Source organism: Enhydra lutris, unplaced genomic scaffold (assembly GCF_002288905.1).
Source record: "Enhydra lutris kenyoni isolate GAN:26980312 unplaced genomic scaffold, ASM228890v2 scaffoldscaffold39, whole genome shotgun sequence".
Lineage (NCBI taxonomy): Eukaryota > Metazoa > Chordata > Mammalia > Carnivora > Mustelidae > Enhydra > Enhydra lutris.
This window is the reverse complement of record NW_019154123.1, coordinates 3678170-3698899: the sequence shown is the minus strand read 5'-3', so window position 1 is coordinate 3698899 and position 20730 is coordinate 3678170. Positions and strand designations below refer to the sequence as shown.

Below are 20730 nucleotides of genomic sequence, written 5' to 3'. Positions count from 1 at the left end.
CCTTAAGCTCCAAAAATTAGGGATTTCAAATACTTGGTATCTTTTCCTGACCAGTGATACAATCAACATTTGTAAGTATTGTCAATTTAAAAAAATACTGGTAAGAGGCTTGTGAATTAAAGGATGAAAAAAGTTAACTGAAAAGTTCAAACTTTTTTAGTTTAAAATTTAGGTAATGAGGATATGTTAGGTTGAGCAGGAGAAACACCTGATTAAAACAAAATTCTGTTGTTAAAAAGAAAACAGCAAGATGGTATTATACTTCTACCTTCCGTATTACCATCTGATGATTATTTTAAGTACAGCATTGTCTTTAGTGTCACAATTTATCAGTATTATTATTAATGTTGCTAGTGTTATTTTTATGTGCTATCAATCATTATTAAAGTTATCAGAAAGTTAAAGTTATATAAAGATTAATACAAAAGTTACATTAAAAGTGCTAAGACTATACTCAATTTATATTCCAGAGCAAGAATAAACATACGTTTCCTATAAAAAGGCAGTAATTACTTTAGACTTTGCAGGCCATATGGCCTCTGCTGCCAGTATTCAACCCTGCCACTGGAATGTAAAGAGTTATAGATCATAAATACATAAATCAGCATAAATGTGTTCCAATAAAACTTTATTTATAAAAATAGGATGTAGGCTGGGTTTAGCCTGTCAGCCACAGCTTGCTGACCTCTGTCCTAGAGGAATGTATTTCTAATAATTGAAGAGTTCATCCAACAAAAATTCTTTTCTAACCATTCCGTTAAGGAATAATGGAATCTAACTTTACTGTCCCGTGGACACCCACCTTGGGAATCGATTGCTGAACTGGCATGCACTGCAGTAATGATCTTCTACTCTGTTTGCACCCCACTTCATCTCATCATCATTGGGGAATAGTGATTCACCTCTGGACTTAGTCTGGCCTCCACATTTGCTGCACAAAATGTCATTCACCCATTGAAAAAATTCTTCCTTAAACCAGTGTAAAAGCTCCAGCAGAAGAAAATCCTCATCACTTACATTAGTACCTGAGAAGTTAAAACAGAGCCAAGTAAGATCTAAAGCTGATGAAAACTAAAAATACACATACATACTTTATTCTCGAATATGGAGCCAAAATAAATGAAAATATAAGAAGATCTAAAAGGTTTTCTCAAATCTGATGCAAGAAAAGAATTGTCAGCATATTGTGAACCAAATACACTGTACATTTACAGGGGCAGGACATTTACCACTCTGTAACCTCTAATCAACATCATGCACTAACAAGTGAACTGAACACAGCAACCTCTCAGGGAACTGTGGTCAATATGTAGTTGATCTTGAAACACAGGGATGTTAAGAAATCACTTTAATTTTAAAACATTTAAAAAGGACTACATTCAACTTTTTATCAGGTATATATACAAGTAAACAAGAAACAATAACAAAATCACTAGCAGAAAGCACGGAATTCCAGACACCTTAAAAATTCAACCTATCAGCTTTTCTATCAGTGTTTCAACTATACAGTATAATCCATCTGTGAATACCCACCATAAATCACCAGAAACACAACAATGTCCACACAGTATACAACAACCCTGGCAAGTACAGCCTATATTATATAAAATTGTACCTATTTGTCAAAATAAAAAGATGTCTCTTAACCATATTCAAGACTGTGGTATCTTGGGTAAGAAGAGAAGGAGAGGAGAAAAGAATATATAGGAGACACATACAGGAGTTCTCATCTCTTTCAAGTTTTATTATTAAGAAGTGATCATAAAACATACATATGAAGGTACTATATGGCATAATGTGAACATCTAGTAAAGTTTAATGCTGGTCACAGGTGTTTGATACATTATACTCTATTTCTATAGTTATACTCCATTTGTTTGATATTGTTCAAAATGAGAAAACTGTATTAGGAAAAAAACTAGAGAATATAAAGGCTAGAAATATATTATGTTCCTGGATGGGAAAACAATACTCCAAAGTTGTTACTCCTCTACAAATTAACCTGTAATCTAATGTAAACCCAATTACAAGATAATTTAAAAAGTATTTAATTTAAAAAATTTATTTAAGAATTTATAAAATAATTTTTCATAAAATTTGGCTAAGAATATAATAAATTCATTTAGTAATGTCAAAACACATTACAAAATTTTAATAATTACAATATTGTGATATTGGTGAAAAAAAAAAAAAGCAGATCACTGAAACAAAAAAATGATTCCCAAAAGATCTTTTCTTTTTTTAAAGATTTTATTTATTTATTTGACAGAGAGGACAGAGATGACAAGTAGACAGAGGCAGGCTGAGAGAGAGGGGGAAGCAGGCTCCCTGCTGAGCAGAGAGCCTGATGCAGGTCTTGATACCACGACCCTGAGAACATGACCTCAGCCGAAGGCAGAGGCTTAACCCACTGAGTCACCGAGATGCCCTGATTCCTAAAAGATTTCTAAGTGATACATGATATCTAATAAAGTTAGCCTTTCAAAGTAGTTCTAAGAAGATAGACTGTTCAATAAATGATTTGGGGACAATATATAAATTCTATATTGAGAGAAGGAATACTATAAAGGTAACAGAAGTCACAGAATATGTTAATGATTGTGGTAGGGAAGGGCCTTCTTAAGCAAGATGTAGACTGTGAAATCAGTAATGGGAAAGAATAAGCTTTCTTAAATTAAAAGTTATAGCTTATGAATTTCAAAAGATACACTAAATGAAATTAAGGAACATCGGTAAAGGGGCATCTGCCTTCAGCTCAGGTCATGATCCCAGAGTCCTGGGATCAAGCTCAGCATCAGGATCTCTGCTCAGCAGGGAGCCTGCTTCTCCCTCTGCCACTGCCCCCTGCTTGTGTTCCCTCTCTCGTTGTGTCTCTCTGTCAAATAAATAAATAAAATCTTAAAAAAAAAAAACAACAGAAAACAACACTGGGAGAAAAAAAAATGTAATATATCTAACTAAGTATCCAGAATATATAAAGAACTTCTATAAATTGGTAAGAATATTAGCAAACCCATTAGAAAAGTTCAAAGTCTATAAAAGAAGTCCAATAATTTCATTAGGTAGAAATAAGTACTCTCGGTACTTCTGATGTAAACTGAAAGATAATTTGTTTGACAGGATCCTTTACAGTGTTAAGTCACACACCCCTGATACTTTTATATTTATCTCAGAGAAACACTTGTGCATATACACCACAAGGCATGCTTTACAAGAATTCTCACTGCAGGAGCATTCAAAATAGAGAAAAATGGTAAATAGTCTCAATGTCTAGCAATAGGGAACTGTATAAACATTAGTATATCCATACTATAGAACACTATGGAGGGTTCAAAAGGTTTCTAAGACAAGTTAGTAAATGAAAAACACCAAGAAACTGAAGATACATGGGATGATAAATTTTATGTAAACCCACACAACTGAAACTATTTTTGCAGGTAACTATGCGTGTAAATACATAGGAGAAGGTATGAAAAGGAACATATCACACGGTAATACCGGTTACCTACAGAAGAGGTGTAGGACTGACTGGCAGGGAGAGTTTAGCTTTTCTCATATAATATGAAAGTCTGTATTAGATTACAAATGAACTTTAGAAATACAGCACTGCCACCCTTCTTCTCCATCAAGTGCCTAAAGCAGAGTAATCTTTTTAAAAATGCAAGGCCAATAGTCACTTGTGGTTAATGTGTACTTAAAATGTGTTGACTATACCGGGGCGCCTGGGTGGCTCAGTGGGTTAAAGCCTCTGCCTTCGGCTCAGGTCATGATCTCAGGGTCCTGGGATGGAGCCCCGCGTCGGGCTCTCTGCTCAGCGGGGAGCTTGCTTCCTCCTCTCTCTCTGCCTGCCTCTCTGCCTACTTGTAATCTCTGTCAAATAAATAAAATCTTTAAAAAAAAAAATGTGTTGACTATAGCTAAAGAACTGGACTTTTGATTTTTTAAAGCTTAATTTAAATATAAATACCTATATGTGGCTAGTACTGCCCTGTTTTCTAGAATCTTTGCAATCGCTCCTTTTCCCCTTGTCTTTTCATTCTGGGAAATCTCCTTTACTTGCAGAGATTTACCTATCACCCTAAAGTGTACTCCAGGCCTACATTTTCACCTGGTCCAGATAATGGCCAGCAGGTACTTTAAAGCATTTCCCTTCAAAGACTGTTCCTATTGACTCCTCTAATCTTCCGGTTGCCTGAATTCAAAACTGGACAGTCCTCCTTGACATTTTCCTTAAGCTTACACAATGCCTTGTCACATCAAATGTACTCAGCAACTGCAAACAACATGTATTCTATCACCCCAGTAACTCACATCCATTTTCTCCCCTGCTGTCACAATACCCTGTTCACCCTAATTCCTCTTTTGGAAATTCTATTACTACTGTGTTTCCACTCTTCTCTCCTTGCACTCTGTTATTCTTGTTCATCTTACAAGTTATAGCTAGATCAATTAAGCACACCTCTGAGGTCACTCACATGCTTAAAGCTTCGATGGTTAATGCAGCTGAATTAAGTAATCAAGAATACTTGACTTCCCTGAGCAATGGCTTTATTTCCTCCTTGCTAATGAACAGACTACATAACCTTTTTGCTTCATGTTCAATCATACTAACATTGTAATGTTAGCTTTACCACTAAGACATGTACATCCTCCTTATTTCTTTGGTCCTTATTTTCTATTTCAAAACTTTGTCAAAAGTATTCTTTGTTCCATTTTATCTCTAGTTCTTTTAGGAAAGATTAAAAATGTAAGATAAATTCAGTATATATTTCTCTGCCTGAAATTCAATGTCAACCAAAATATGATCTCAGCCTACCTGATCTCTCACTACTCTTTTACCCACTCCTTACACTACACATAGCCAGATTTTATTACTCATTGTTCCCCACATAGAATATAACTTTTCTGCCTCCATACATGCTGTTCACTACATTTGGAACAATACCCCTGATCTCTGCCTTAGTAATTCCTGTGGCATCTCAGGTTATTATTCCAACTCATCCTTTATAACTTTAAAAAAACCCCCCAAAACTCAATCTTCTACTGATTTTCACAATACCATTCTACCAACCTGATATATTCTTTCTTTCCTACTTAAAGCTCCATTATAGTGCTCTTAAATTTTAAGTGTGAAAGAATATATAGACAAATCTCATAAGTCACACTCTGATGTGAAATTACAGATGGCTTATCTTACCCCCATTTTCTAAATTTTCTACAACAAAGCCATGTATTATCTTTATAATTACAGGGAAAAAAATGCCAGGCAAATGTCGAGAGGGACACTGTTGTGTCTCCTCTGTGGGGCTCAGCCAAATGAGTCACTGTTAATTCAAGAATATGAAGAATTGTCTCAAGGTCTCACAACAATGTTGCTGAATTAAGTCTCAGGCCCAGAATGGTTTTCAAATACAAGAAAATGACATAGTATAATAAAAACAAAACTACCAAAATACAATAGGCAGCAAAATACCTAAATGAGATATGTGAGGAGTGATTAAATGATTAAAAAATGGAAAAGAGACTCATAGTTAATCCCTCAGAGAGACTTCCGGTTTTAGCTCTGACATGTAAAGAGCTTAGAGTTGTCATTCCCATCATTACGACAACAAAAAACTGAACAAACCAAAATCATTGACTTTTCTTGAGCTCCTTAGAGTTCACAGGGCAAACTGTCACCCTAAAATCTGGAGAGACAGACAAATATAGAGAATCTCAGCCAAATACATGGAATCACAACCAGCCATCTGCTATACGGAACAGAAGCCACTGGAGCCATTAATTGGTAGAAATACTTAAATGATAATTTTGACAAACTGCTGGAGTCTGAATATAGACAAGCTTTAGTAAGAAACACAATCTTAGGAGGGGTTCCTTACACTTTTGTGGGTTTTCCTTCCAACAATCCTACCAGGTTTTCTTGGTGAAGAACAAAAAAGATCCCCTCATAGCTCTGAGAAGAAGAGAATATTAAGAACTGCAAAGTATGGGGCTCATGGGTGGTTCAGTGGGTTAAGCCTCTGCCTTCGGCTGAGGTCATGGTCTTAGGGTCCTGAGATTGAGCCCCACATTGGGCTCTCTATTCAGCGGGGAGCCTGCTTCCCCCTCTCCCTCTGCCTGCCTCTCTGCCTACTTGTGATCTCTGTCAAATAAATAAATAAAATCTTAAAAAAAAAAAAAAAGAATTGCAAAGTATGCCCAGAGCCTTCTTTACAATTAAGACTTATTCTTCAGGGAAAAAGATTTTACTAAAGCCTTTGCTGAAGTGGGGAAAGGGAACTTCCCTGACCCTAGCCACCTCTAGCCTTCCTATCTCATCTATGGGAGGAAAAAGTTAAGAAAGACTTGGCAAGGTCACAGGTCTGAGGATACAGGCTCACTAAAGCACTGAGATTTAATCATCAGATTACAGAGGGCTTCTACTCCCCCCTACCTTACCACTACACCAAAAAGGCTCTGGTGTAACAACAATGGAATCTACTAAAAGATGCAGACTATATCTAAGGAGGAGTTTTTTAGAAACAACAGGGGAGACAAGAATACCAGAGGAAGTCCGAAGTTTCTGACACCTACTGCTAACATTAAACATAACCCACTCCTTGATGTAAGACCTTATATAAAGGGCTTATTCATCTCAGCTCCTACTACCCAATACATCATGTCTAACTTACAACAAACAAATACAAGATGTATTAAAAAGCAAGAAAAATCAGTCTAAAGTGATAAAGCAAGTATCAGAACCACCCAGATTTTGGAATTAACAAACAAAGAATTTAAAATAACTATATATTAGGTGTTCTCATGAAAAAAGTAAACAACATGTAGGAACAGATGGATAATGTAAATAGATTTTTTTTTTTTGTCTGTTTAGAAACTTCAAAAAAATTTAGAGGAAATGCTAGAAATCAAAAACACTGTAACAGAATGCCTTTCGTGGGCTCGTCAGTAGATGGGACACAGCCAAGGACAGAGTCAGTGAGCTTGAAGGTAGGTTAACAGAAACTTCCCAAACTGAAAATCAAAGACCAAAAAAAAAAAAAAAAAAGAAAAAAGAAAAAAGAGCACAGAACATTCAAGAACCGCAGGAGAATATCAAAATGGACCAGAACATCTAAGAACTGTGGGAAACTGAGGCAGAGACAGATAAAAGTAAAATAGGATACCTTCATTTTGGAATACCAGAAGGAAAAGAGAGAAAGAAACAAAAGAAATATTTGAAGCAATAATGGCCACGAATTTTCCAAAATTAGTAAGATTCCAAACCACAGACCTTGGATGCTTAGAAAACACCAACCAAGAAACTACACCTAGACACGTCATATTCAAACTGTAGAAAACCAAAGATAGAGAAAATCTTGAATAAAGCTGGGGATGGGAGTGAGCTGGGGGAAATGGGGAAAACCTTACCTAGACAGGAATAAGGACGAGGATTGTAACAGACTTCTTGTCATAAACAATGGAGGCAAGAGGACCGGAGGGTAAAACATTTAAAGTATTGTTGAAAGAAAACCTCACCAACCTAGAATTCTATATCCCAGTGATATTTCCTTCAAAAGTGAAGAAAAAATTAAGGGTTTCTCAGGCAATGAAAAATTGAGGAAATTCATCTATAGCAGATCTGCTCTGAAAGAAATATTAAAAGAAATTCTTTAGGAAGAGGGAAAATGATATAGATCAGAAATTTGGATCCATGAAAAAGAAGTGTCAGAAAAGGAATATATGAAGGTAAAAGAGAATCTTTTATTTTCTTATTTTTGGCCTAAAAAGTAACTTATTTTTTTTTTTTTTTAAAGATTTTATTTATTTATTTATTTGACAGAGAGAGAGATCACAAGCAGGCAGAGAGGCAGGTAGAGAGAGAGGAGGAAGCAGGCTCCCTGCTGAGCAGAGAGCCCGATGCGGGGCTCGATCCCAGGACCCTGAGATCATGACCTGAGCCGAAGGCAGCGGCTTAACCCACTGAGCCACCCAGGCGCCCCAAAAGTAACTTCTTTAAATCATAACAAGAGCAATGTATTGGGTGATTACAGCATATGACTGCAATATTATAAGGATGGGAGGGAAGAACTGGGATGATTCTGTTAAAAGGTATCTGCATTATACATGAAGTAGAATAGTGTTTTTGAAGGTAGACACAGTTAAAACATTTACTGGAAACTAAGGTAACCCCCAGAGAAATTATATAATCCCCTAGAAAATATAGTATTAAGAAATGACTTAGATAAAAGCTAATCACATAAAAACTCAAAGTAAAAATGCTAACAGTGGAAAAACCTAACAACTAAAATCTTAAGACTATTAATGATAACACACAAATATTATTGGTTGATGAATGTGGTAGGTATCATTCTGAGGCATTTACATGTACTAATTTATTTATTTAAAAAAATCATCCTATTTTCAAATGAAGAAACTGAGGCATAGAGATCAAATTACTTGCTCAGTGATGCACAGTAAAGTGGCAGAGCTGAATTTATTCCCAGGCAGCAGACAGTAGTGGGTGAGAAGAACCATATCATATACCCGTAAATACTCTCTCTTTATTAGCCGAAATGAATCAATGGTCGAATCATATGGATTAATCTTCAATGTGGCTTCTAATTCACATTAAAATTCACTAATAATACTATCATATGTTCCATAGACTTAAATTATATTATACCTAAAGAAATTCATATACCAATGATTAAGCTGCAAACATATGCTGAGGTTTAAAAAAAATAGATGTGTTAATGATGTGTCTATGAGGTACACACAGTAATACTTTACCACTGTTATACATCTTAAAAATTAGAATAGAAATAGGTTAGAATTTTATGATGTATACAGCAAAAGGCAGCATTTCAGTGTTTCTCTTTAGCAACAGATGTATATTTAGCAATGAATGGTTATATAAAGCCACTACCTTTATCCAATTTTCTAGCTCTAGATAACTTTTCTTGAGATCTCCTTTTTAGCTCTTGGACTGGAATACAAGCCAGTGCTTTCTCCTGGAGAGCAAGGTTCTCATAGACCAGCACATGCTGAATGTTGGACCGGAGAACTTTTAGAATGACTGAATCAGTAGTAACCTAAAAGAAAAAAAAAAAATACTGGTTAGCTTTTCTTTGTATGCTACAAAAATAACATATAATCAAAAATGGTGGTTCTATGATTTCATAGGTAAAGAGGAATTATGGATTTACTAAAATATAATACTCAAAGCCTATATAATATTAGTTTTAGGAGATACCCTAGAAGTATAACTTTAGGAGCTATCTTTGTCACAGTCGAAGAAATATCTATTCTTTTTCTTGGAATATATTATTGAGGATATATTTAAACAGAGGTATGCTAGATTCTTGATTACAAGTTTGGATCAAGATAGTGCTATGAGGGGTGCCTGGGTGGCCCAGTCAGTTAAGTGGCCAACTCCTGATTTTGGCTCAGGTCATTTCTTGGCTCAGGTAATGGTCATAGAGTCCTGGGATTGAGCCCTGAGTCAGGCTCCATGCTCAACAGGGAGTCTGCATGAAGCTTTTCTCTCCCTCCCCTGCAGCCCCTGCCCCTACTCACGTGCACCTGTGTGTTCTCTCTCTAAATAAATCTTAAAAAAAAAAAAAAAAAAAAAAGTTGCTCTGAGCAACTTTTGCTCTGAGCAATGCATCTGACAGCCCTTCCAGTTCAAATCCCTGCAAGTAACATAATTTAAAAAAACAACAAAAAAAACCCCCTCCATATGGCATTAGTAAAGGAGGAGTACTCTTCAAGGATCAGGAATTTTGAAAAATTCCTAAAAGAGGAATAACAGATACAAATGGACTAAAGGAAAAAAACATGGCAATATGACTCCCCAAAAAAGAGTGGTTATACAAACTAAAAAAAAAGTTTTCAAAACAATCCCAAGGACAGAGGAGCCACAGGATCCAAAGCAGAAAAGGGCCTTGGAACAAACGTTAGTGACACTGGCTGGGCTCTGCAGGAGGAATAGCTAGACATCTCCTGCCTGTCCCCACCCCATCATTCCTTCTCAACAAAGAACCATGCTTCTGAGAAGTGAGAGAGGCTGCTTAGTCCCAAAAGGAAAGGGAAACATCCAAGCTCAGAACAGCGGCTTCTGGTACAGCCCATCTTGTAGCATGTCCTACCCCTCCCCATGGTTGCTAGAAGCAGATGCCACATTGACAGGCTAGCAGGAGCTCTCAGACTCACTGGATCTGCAACAGTCCGCACTGTTGCAAAGATACACTAGAATCAACATCAGAAGAACTAACCTTGTGGCCATAGCAGCAAGTCTATCTTCAGAGATTTGACAGTATACTGTATTCAGAGAAAGACAACTATGAATCTTGGAAATTAAAAATTTAAACACTGAAATAAGACAGTACACATCGTGTCAAACAGTAGAATAAACATAGTTAAAAAGTAATCAATTAGAAGACTGAGCCAAGACATTTTCTGAGAATGTGGCACAAAAAAACCAAATAGACACCGAAGATAAATCCAAGTTTCCAAATCCAGTTAACAGAAGTCTAGAAAGTAGAGCAGAAACAGAAGAAAAGAGAAACTTCTCAAAGAAACAATGGAAACCAATTTCTGAGAGCTGAAGAGCCAGTATGAATGGAAGAATAAAACAAAGCATATAATACTGACATTTCGTAACAGTTAAGTAGAAAAACAAAATCCCAAAGCCTTTTATGAATCAGATAACGTCATTGGAAACAATGAAGCAAATTCTTTGAAAATCTGAGGGAAAATGACTAGGAATATAGGATTCCTACCCAGCCAAGCTAATCACACAGGAGGGCAGAATATATACGTTTTCTGATATGTAGCAGTACAGAAAGTGTACCACTCACAAATCTTATCTAAGAGAATTCTTAGAGAAGTTATTGTCCCCTCAAAATACAATATAATCAAAGTAAATAAACAGCTCACCTAGGAGTAGAAATTGATATAAATAAAAGCGGGAGGAGTGAGTTAAAAAAACAAACTAGTAAAACCTAAGTTCTGATTATAAATAACTAAAAAGCAAAATCTCAATTTTTCTCATAAAGAAGGTATCAGGGAAGGGAGCAGAAAGAGTTAAAGCTTTCTGAGGTTCCTGTCTTGTTATGTTATTAAAAAAATATAAAAGTTGGAGCGCCTGGGTGGGTTGAGCCTCTGCCTTCAGCTCAGGTCATGATCTCAGGGTCCTGGGATTGAGCCCTGCATTGGGCTCTCTGCCTGGTGGGGACCCTGCTTCCCCCTCTCTCTCTGCCTGCCTCTCTGCCTACTTGTGATTCTCTCTCTCTGGTAAATAAATAAAAAAAATTTAAAAAAAAAGTAAATATTTGTATTAAAAACTTAAGGGCAATAGGGGTGCCTGGGTGGCTCAGTGGGTTAAAGCCTCTGCCTTCGGCTCAGGTCATGATCTCAGGGTCCTGGATCGAGTCCCACATAGGGCTCTCTGCTCAGTGGGGAGCCTGCTTCCCTTCCTCTCTCTCTCTGCCTGTCTCTCTGCCTACTTGTGATTTCTGTCAAATAAATAAATAAAATCTTTAAAATAAAAAATTTAAGGGCAATAATAGAGGACTAAAAAAAGAAGATATTTAACTTTCTAACTTCTAAACAGAAAATAGTGGAAGAAAACTGCTCTCAATATAAAACAAAGATAGAAAAAAGGAAAAAACAAAAGCAAGGACACAGGTAACACAAAATAAGAGGTCAGAAATAAATTCAAACATATTAACAATTATGATAAATATGAACAGATTAAATATGTATATTAAAATGCAGAGACAGATTAATTTAAAAAATAAAAACCATTATCAAATACTCCCTGACATTATCCAGGACTTTTTTTTTTAAAGTTTTAAATTTTTTTTATAAACATATAATGTATTATTAGCCCCAGGGGTACGGGTCTGTGAATCGCCAGGTTTACACACTTCACAGCACTCACCATAGCATATACCCTCCCCAATGTCCATAACCCCACCACCCTCTCCCTATCCCCCTCCCCCCGGCCCCCCTCAGTTTGTTTTGTGACATTAAGAGTCTCTTATTATCCAGGACTTTTTAAAGCATTGGGGATGGGTGCCTAAGACAGATATCACTTTATTGTCTAAGAGAGAGGAAAGGTATTAAATAATGACAAAACCACCATATTAAGTCAACAAATATTTGTGTATAAATGTGTGTATATGTTACATACTGGAAAAATAATGGAGACCAAAACAGTCAAGGATATTATCCTCACGAAGCAGTCTATCGATACAGAAACTAATACTGGTACAACAATGTTCATTTACTCAAATATTTAATGCACCTTTATTATTTGCTAGGTACCGGGAATATAATGGTAAGTTAGTCAATTTAAAATAGGTGTAAGAAGAGTAAGCAAATACAGAAGATAGTGACACTGTACAACAGGGTTCTGAACCTAGAACTCCCTGAAAAAATGGTATTGCTCGTATTTGTGGTTAAGTACTAAGGATGAGAAGCTAATAGGAAAGGGAAAAGGTGAATCCTATTGGAAGGAACAGCATATAGGTAGCTGGGGAGTGTGTCTGTGGGGATATGTTCAGGAAATTATGTAGGATCAGAGACAATTCAGGGTGTTGAGAGCATGGAAAACCAAGGGGGAATGGTGGAGAATGCTGAGGATGAAGCGGAGTTAATAAGCAGCTATCTTTCTGGTCAACCTCCATTGTAATGGGATCCTATTCAAGACTTTTAAGCAAGGGAGTAAAACCATCAGATTTACATCTTCAGAATATCACTCTAGCTCAATATTGAGAAAGGAGGTTACAGATGATCCAAGGGGGGCCTACTGCAGAACTCTGAAAGAGCTGGTGGCTTTAGTAGGAGTAAAGTGAATAAAAAGAACTTAGGAAATAGGATCAGCAAGTCTTGGTGACTGAACGGTGGAGTCAGGGGGCAGCTGGAAAAGTAGGAAAATATATTAGTAATGATCTGTGGATTTTGAGTGAGCAACTAACTAGGTCAGTGGCTGAACCAATTATGGTAGAAGAAAAACCAAGAAATGATTGAGCTAAAGATGATGAACAGTTAAGTAGAAATGAACTGAAAAAAAGTACATTAAATTTGGCAGCATGGAGGTTTTTGATGATCTTAGGAAGATTTCTGATAGTAGAAAACAAATTGTAAAAAATTTAGTTGTGTAACTGTGTCCCAAAATGGCCTACAAGTACCTAAAGGAGCAGCACAAAATGGTCTATGGGAAAGTATACAGAAATTATTAGAACTCCTATTTTTTTTTTTTTTTTTGCAAAAAAAAAAAAAATAAAGCAATTAGGTTATAAGAACACTTAGAATTAGGTGATCAGTGGCTAGCAAGCTGGCCTGAGGAAAGAAAGGACCACAAAGTACAGGGAAAGTTAGCAACTGGCACGTTCACGTTTAATACTAATTACCATATTACAAGGTTTGGCAATTCATATGTACCTGGCTAAGTGAATTTACAGATTATGTTATACAGTTTTCACTAACAAATGCTCAACTGTAAAAGATTACAAAGACTGGGAGCACTTGGCTGGCTCAGTTGGTAGAGCATGCAGGTCTTGATCTTGGGGCTGTGAATTCAAGTCCTGAGTTGGGTGTGGAGATTATTTAAAAATAAAATATTAAAAAAAACATTGGAGCGCCTGGGTGGCTCAGTGGGTTAAAGCCTCTGCCTTCGGCTCAGGTCATGATCCCAGGGTCCTGAGATCGAGCCCCACATTGGGCTCTCTGTTCAGCAGGGAGCCTGCTTCCTCCTCTCTCTCTGCCTGGCCTCTCTGCCTACTTGTGATCTCTGTCTATCAAATGAATAAATAACATCTTTAAAAAAAAAATCTACTCATCAACCTAAATTATGTTCTGAAGGTCTTTTGAGTGTAAGACTGTGATTATCTTTACTTTAAAATTTTATTTATTTGAAAGAATACGAGCGGGAGGAGAGGCAGAGGGAGAGCGTGAGAAGCTGACTCCCTGCTGAGCAGGGAGCCTGATGCAGCTCAATTCCAGAGCCCTGGGATCATGATCTGAGCCAAATGCAGACACTTAACCAACTGAGCTACCCAGGCACCCCTCACGTCAATGATATTATTAACACATTTTTAAGAATTAAAAATATTTACTCACTAGCTTCTGTTGACATTGTTTCCTGATACAGTATAATGGCAGAACAGTACATGTATATAATTTATAAACAAAAATTTATAAGGCTATGCTCAAACATTTTACTGATAGTGTACATGATTGAAGAAGGGAAAGCTTGCTAAACATGTATGTGAGACATAAAGATACAGTGATGAATACAGGGAGCTCTTTCGGAAGCTTTCTGTAAAGAAATGAGACCCAGAGGACATGTAGTACCCAGGGATATATGTATGTTGGCTTGTTTCTCAGATAGAAGAGTTTACAGGAAAGCTTCCTAAACATTAATCTGCTTGTGAAAAACACAGATTCCCTAATTCCACCCCCATCCCTTTCCAATTTAGCCAGTCTAGGGTTACATCTAGGAACCTGAATGTCCAGGTCATCCTGATGCCAACAGCCTAACCTTAGATGAAAACTGCCCTAAAGCAAGGTTTAAATGCCAATGAAAAGAATCCTCAAGATAAGACGAGGTTCAACACTGCACATAGTCCACATGAGATTCCACACTGAACAGAGGAGAAGGGATGCAGTGACAAAGAAGGAACTGCCTTTTATTAAGAGCAGACACGGTTCCCCATTCACAGAAGGGATGAGTGCAACAGATGATTAAAGAAACTTACTGAAGATCTTGTGATGAGAAATTCAGGGTATTCCCAAGAGGGAGGAGTACGTTCTTTTACCAGAACTGATACAGAAACACACAAAATAGGTCTCCATTTTTAAAGAACTCTTACAAAAAGGAGGCACAGCTATATTTTTGCTGTTGTTTTTACATGTAGTTTTTCATTTACTGAGAGAGGGTAAGAACTCATCTAGAGAATTTTTATTTTCAATTTGATACTTCCAATCTGGAAACCACCTCACTCTTTGTGGTTTTTATGGCACTCAAACAATCCTGAATGAGAGTTTATTTTCTTGCCTGATTTCTTTACATATTCTTTGGCACAACTCCATACACACTAAGAGATAAAAGCAAAGACTGCTGGTTGCATGGTGACTACAGCAGTGGGGCAACCACATAGACAGGTAGCAGGTAATTGCCCGAGAGAGGTGAAATTATTTAGCATACAAACAGAAGTTCAAAATGCGCAATCTGTCTGGTTTTAGGTCAAAACGATGGTTTGCTTCACTGATCACTTGGATTTCAATTATTTTGGTTTCTAACTGAAATATATTCAAGACTCTTCATTAATTAAAAAAAAATGTATATTTTGTCAAATCATGTGATATAATCCGTACAAGCTGGATTAGCAAATTTACTTCTTTAGTAAAGGACCAGGGGTTCTCAAGCCCACCAGTCTTCCCTCTGCCTTTATGCAGCCTTTTGCTTTTGTGACTTTTAAATTTAGAATCTGCCTTTTTAAGCATAGAAGTTCTGTTTAATAATTTAACATTAGTTTTAAACAGCTTGTGACTTTAATCACCTTATTTCTTACAACCCCTCTTTTTTTTCTATTTATAAAGTAAATGTTGTTGTAATAAATTGTCAGGAAATATCGAGTGGTATAAATAATATGGAATCACCTATAATTTCACCCTAAGATAAAATTATGGCTAAGATACCTGTGTATAGCTTTCCAGACCTTTTGAAAATGAAAGTATTTGTGTATGTGCATTTTTAATAAGAAAATTGAAATATTATATACATATACACGACATATGTTGTTTAATTTTGGAATTCTCAGTTTATCACTTTTCCCCCACATAACAACTCTCTTAATGCCCAAAAGACCGTATCATCATTTTTAATGGATGCTAAGAATCCTGGTATATGGACATGTAATATAAGTGAGCCCCTATTGAAGGTTATGCAGTATAGTTTACCTTGAAGAATGGTGGATTCACAACAAGAAACTGGAAATTTAATCTAATGTCCAAACAGAAGACTTCTTATCTAATAAAGATCAGATAGAGATCCAGACTAAAACGTTTCCTATGAGATTAAGTTTAAACCAACTCAAAAAAAAAATAAGCCAACTCATTTTATCATTGTCTACAATACAATATTACAACACATAATTTCAAGAGTAATTTCAGATGATAATTCTTTTAAATAAATAAATGCATACCCATATACACAATGGGCAATAATTTCTAGAGTGATTAGAGTTGATGAAAAGTCTTTAACAATTCTATACAAATGCTAAAAGTAGGCATGTGCCAAATAAAAGTATGCAGCTAAACTAGTTCTGTAATAACAGAGGCTTATTTTAAGCAAATCATACTTCAGAATCACATATTTTCAACCTAGATAAAGTTGCAAAATTGGAAATATAATGCCTTTAACATTCCAAGGTCTATGTCTTTGAAAAACTATCTCTGCTGTTTCAAAACTGCTTTTTGAAGACAAAGGGTATAAAAATATATAAAGGTTTATTGGGAAATTATATCCTTTAGGAACACTAAACACTCAGCATGTATAACCAGTAAAAATTTAAAAGTCAATTGAGTCATTAGGGAAATGCAAATTAAAGCCACAATGAGATACTACCTAATATCCACTAAAATTGCCATAATAAAAAAAAACAATAACAAGTGTCAGGGAGGATATTGAGAAACATTCACGCACTGCTGGTGAGAATGTAAAATGGTGCAACAACTTTGGAAAACAGCTTGGCAATTTCTTAAACCATTAAACATAAACTTACCATATAACATAGTGGTTCCACTCCTAGGAATCTACCCAAGAGAAATGAAAACACAAAGCCTTGTATGTAAATATTCATAGCAGCCCTATTCATAATTGGCAAAGATGGGAAATAACCCAAATGTCTATCATGGAATACTACCCAGCAGCAAAAAGGAATAAAATACTGATACATCCTACAATATGAATAAACTTCAAAAACACACAAAGAAGCCAAAAGCAAAAAACTACATATTGTGTAATTCCATTTACATAAAATATCCAGAGAAAGCAGCAAAATAAGTTTCTAACAACATCAACTCTTATTGAGTACCAGGATATTCCAGGACTTTACATCCTAAAGGAAAAGCTTACTGGCAAACTTCAACATCACTATCACTTTGATTTGTATTTCAAAATTTTACTTGATGCAGTTTTAACCAAAGAAATATTATAATAGTTATGAGCACATCAGTGCTCAGGATTTATCTAGTTTATACACATTAAATACTTTTTAATTTTTATTTATTTATTTATTTTTAAAGATTTTTATTTATTATTTGACCAAGAGATCACAAGTAGGCAGAGAGGCAGGCAGAGAGAGAGAGGAAGAGAGAGGAGGGAGCAGACTCCCTGCGGAGCAGAGAGCCTGATGCAGGACTCGATCCCAGGACCCTGAGATCATGACCTGAGCCAAAGGGAGAGGCTTAACCCACTGAGCCACCTGGGCGCCCCATTCAGTGCTTTTTAAATCTTTCTCTTGCTGCTTGCCTTTGGTCTATTTTAATTACCAATTAACTTCACCCACTCAAAACAGGCAAGGCAGGGGAATATAGATGTCAAATTCTATACCATAACAAATAGTGGTGATGAATGCTTAAAAAACAAAATACTTTTTTAAACTATGCATTCCAGTGATCCATGGATAAACAAGACTTGGTGATAAAAAATAAGATTCATTCTAATTTCTCTTAAGGAACTCAGAAAAAGATACTGTGTCCTGAGGACTAGAGAAATAAGAATTGGTAACAGACTGCCTACTAAAAGCATATGTCTTTGGGAAAGTTTATTTTCCTCTAAACTCTACATTTGTTTTGTCAATAAAATGACATTTTGTTTTTAGTTTAGAATACAGAGGCTTTCTAGTGATTACAGAGTTTTAAAGGCCTCAAATTATATATGAATTACAAGGTTAAGAATACAAAAAAAGGGGTGCCTGGGTAAATCTTAGATTTACTTTTCATTTCACTTTTTAAAAAAATTGTTGTATAAGTGTGTAACATATTAGAAGTATATAATTTATAAGGAAATAGATGCTGGGTTATATACTCAACATTTTACTACTGTTAAGATGTGTAACCAAAAACCACTCTTCCAAGGAATGGATGGACTAGGGTCACTATTATGTCACACTGGAGTTAAGGAGTTACATCTTTCTGTTACTCTGTGAATTAAGCAGCTCAGATACATTACAAAAAGAATTATTATTACCAAGAGCAAACCTTTATAATTTACAAAGTCCTTTATAGTTTACAATGTTTCCACATATGCTATCTCATGGAATACCCACAGCCACTTAGTATCATTTCTAGTTGATCAGACATATTCAGTAATAGTTTCTAGAAGACATTTGTAAACACTAGTTGTGAAGCTAATTAGAGGAGAAAATATTTTCAAGACTTAAAAGTTAATCTAAGTAAATTGAAGCACAAAGAAATATGTTTTAGAGGAATTAATTCTCCATTTAAAAAAAAGTCTGGAAACCACTCAACAAGAATTATATAAAAGGGCAGTTAATACTGTCTCTTCCCCTAATAGCCTTTACCACCTTTATTCTTTATTTTTTAAAGACAAGCTTAGGGTCTTCTCAGCATAAACAAAGAAATGACCCCCAGGGAAGTGAGGTTAAGGACTCTGGAAATACTCAACTGGAGAAAATTAAGGGCAGATTTAATAACTGACTCTCTATATAAGGCCTGCTTTACGGAGGACACTGACAAAATGTTTTACAAAAATTCAAATAAGAGGATACGAGTTGAAGCTGGTTAGTGATAAAATTACTATAGGAAAAAAACAAAACACGAAATCTTTCTGAGTGAAAATTCAGAGGAAAACTTAAGGACCACTATCAAAAGGAATTTTTGTAAATAGGACAGTTTCCTATTAAATAAGATCAGTTCAGTGTATCAAGGATGCCTGTAAGAGAAGGAAGTTTGATTGCAGTTCTTCAGAAGCATGTATCTGTGTATGCCACTAACTGAACTTCATTAATCTGGTGGCACCCCCTCAATAAATTAATGCATTATTGTTTACCTTAAAGAGGCTGATTTCTTTTACCAAACTGAGAGGTTAATAATGGTTAGGCTATTGGAATTAATAATGTTCATAATGAATGGCAGCAGCTAAAATTTAGATCGGAAGTACCAGTGCAGTAGAGGTTTGATTGCCATTGTCCAGCAAGTCTGTTACTCTGGTTTTAGGTTAAAGACATATATATACTAATTTATGTTACTGATTTATGTACCAAGGCAATGGGTACATTTATGAATGATAAAATGATGAAATGCCCAAGAAGCAATGAACCAAAAGTTAAGATTTAAAAGTATAAAACAAGATAACCATTTTCCCTACTTTGTTACAAATTTGACAATTTTTTAAAGACTTAAGGAAATGTGGATGTATTACAATTCTAAGAACCAAGAATAACAAGAGCAAAAATTCAGGAATAAATCACAACATATCTCAAAGCTTTTGCCATTTCAATACTTTCAATGGTTAAGAAAGGTTTAATTCTAACATTACCGTTGGAGCAGATGGTGGATTTGATGACTGTCCTTCACTGTTCCCTGCGTGCTGGGTTAACCCACTAGGATTTGAAGGCTGTGTTACAGGAAGCTGGGTACTGGATGCAGGCTGCTGAGGTAATTCAACTTTGCAACTCTTATTTGATCCATCCAATCTGCTACTTCTCTCTATGGCAATCAGGTCACGAATTTTTTGCAGCTGCTCCACCGAAGCTTTTTTGGGAAAGATAAGATGTGTTTCTCCCTGGAATTTATAAAATTGGTAAAAATTTTAAACTTCGCTTTATACTGATAGTCATATATATATATATATATATATATATATATATATATATAAAATGTATAAATGTATAAATGTGTAAAATGTATAAAATGTATAAATGTATAAAATTCTATAGAATACATCATAATTTTAACAATCATTCTCATTTCCTACCATTATGGTATTTTTTTTTAAATAGTCAAAGGTAAAAAGTATCTATATATGAACCAGGAAGTTAAGAAAATTGGTCTCCTCCTTTGCATATAATGCTTAGCTTATCTGATTGGTTTAAAGGCCATTAGAAAAATACTTTCTTTTAGGAATAATAAGTTACAAAGACTCATAAGAATTATAAAAATGCACATTCTTATCTTCTCTGCAGTAGTATATGATACTACTATTCTCTGTGAAATTCCCTATGAAATAATAGTAACTACTAGAGATGTAGCCATACAAAATGATCTGGGGTCAAGAAGTTTGACTCTCCAAACCCAAGACTTTGAAGAACAGCTACGTGATTAGAAGTCTGGATATGGGGGAGGATCCACTAATATTTCCTAGAAAACAAAAAGTACAACCTGGTGGTCAAGCCAAAACTATGGACTGTTAACAGTAATATAAAGGTGGTCCAGAGGGGAGGAGTCAAGATGGCGGAGAAGTAGCAGGCTGAGACTACTTCAGATAGCGGGAGATCAGCTAGATAGCTTATCTAAAGATTGCAAACACCTACAAATCCAACGGGAGATCGAAGAGAAGAAGAACAGCAACTCTAGAAACAGAAAATCAACCACTTTCTGAAAGGTAAGACTGGTGGAGAAGTGAATCCAAAGCGACGGGAAGATAGACCGCGGCGGGGAGGGGCCGGCTCCCGGCAAGCGGCGGAGCAACGGAGCACAAAATCGGGACTTTAAAAG

The 20730-nt window shown here is 35.8% G+C and overlaps 1 protein-coding gene across 3 annotated transcripts in view; it reads right to left on the bottom strand.

Moving 5' to 3' along the window:
* Nucleotides 1-20730, bottom strand: part of LOC111155022 (N-glycanase 1) — a 61084-nt gene that overhangs the window by 19424 nt on the left and 20930 nt on the right. For all 3 annotated transcript variants that reach the window (XM_022515033.1, XM_022515032.1, XM_022515035.1), the window contains exons 3-5: nucleotides 19553-19798; nucleotides 8906-9071; nucleotides 803-1025 (exon numbers count right to left, since the gene is read on the bottom strand). In XM_022515033.1, the coding sequence (XP_022370741.1) occupies nucleotides 803-1025; nucleotides 8906-9071; nucleotides 19553-19798 (635 nt within the window). The remainder of the gene's footprint in view (nucleotides 1-802; nucleotides 1026-8905; nucleotides 9072-19552; nucleotides 19799-20730) is intronic.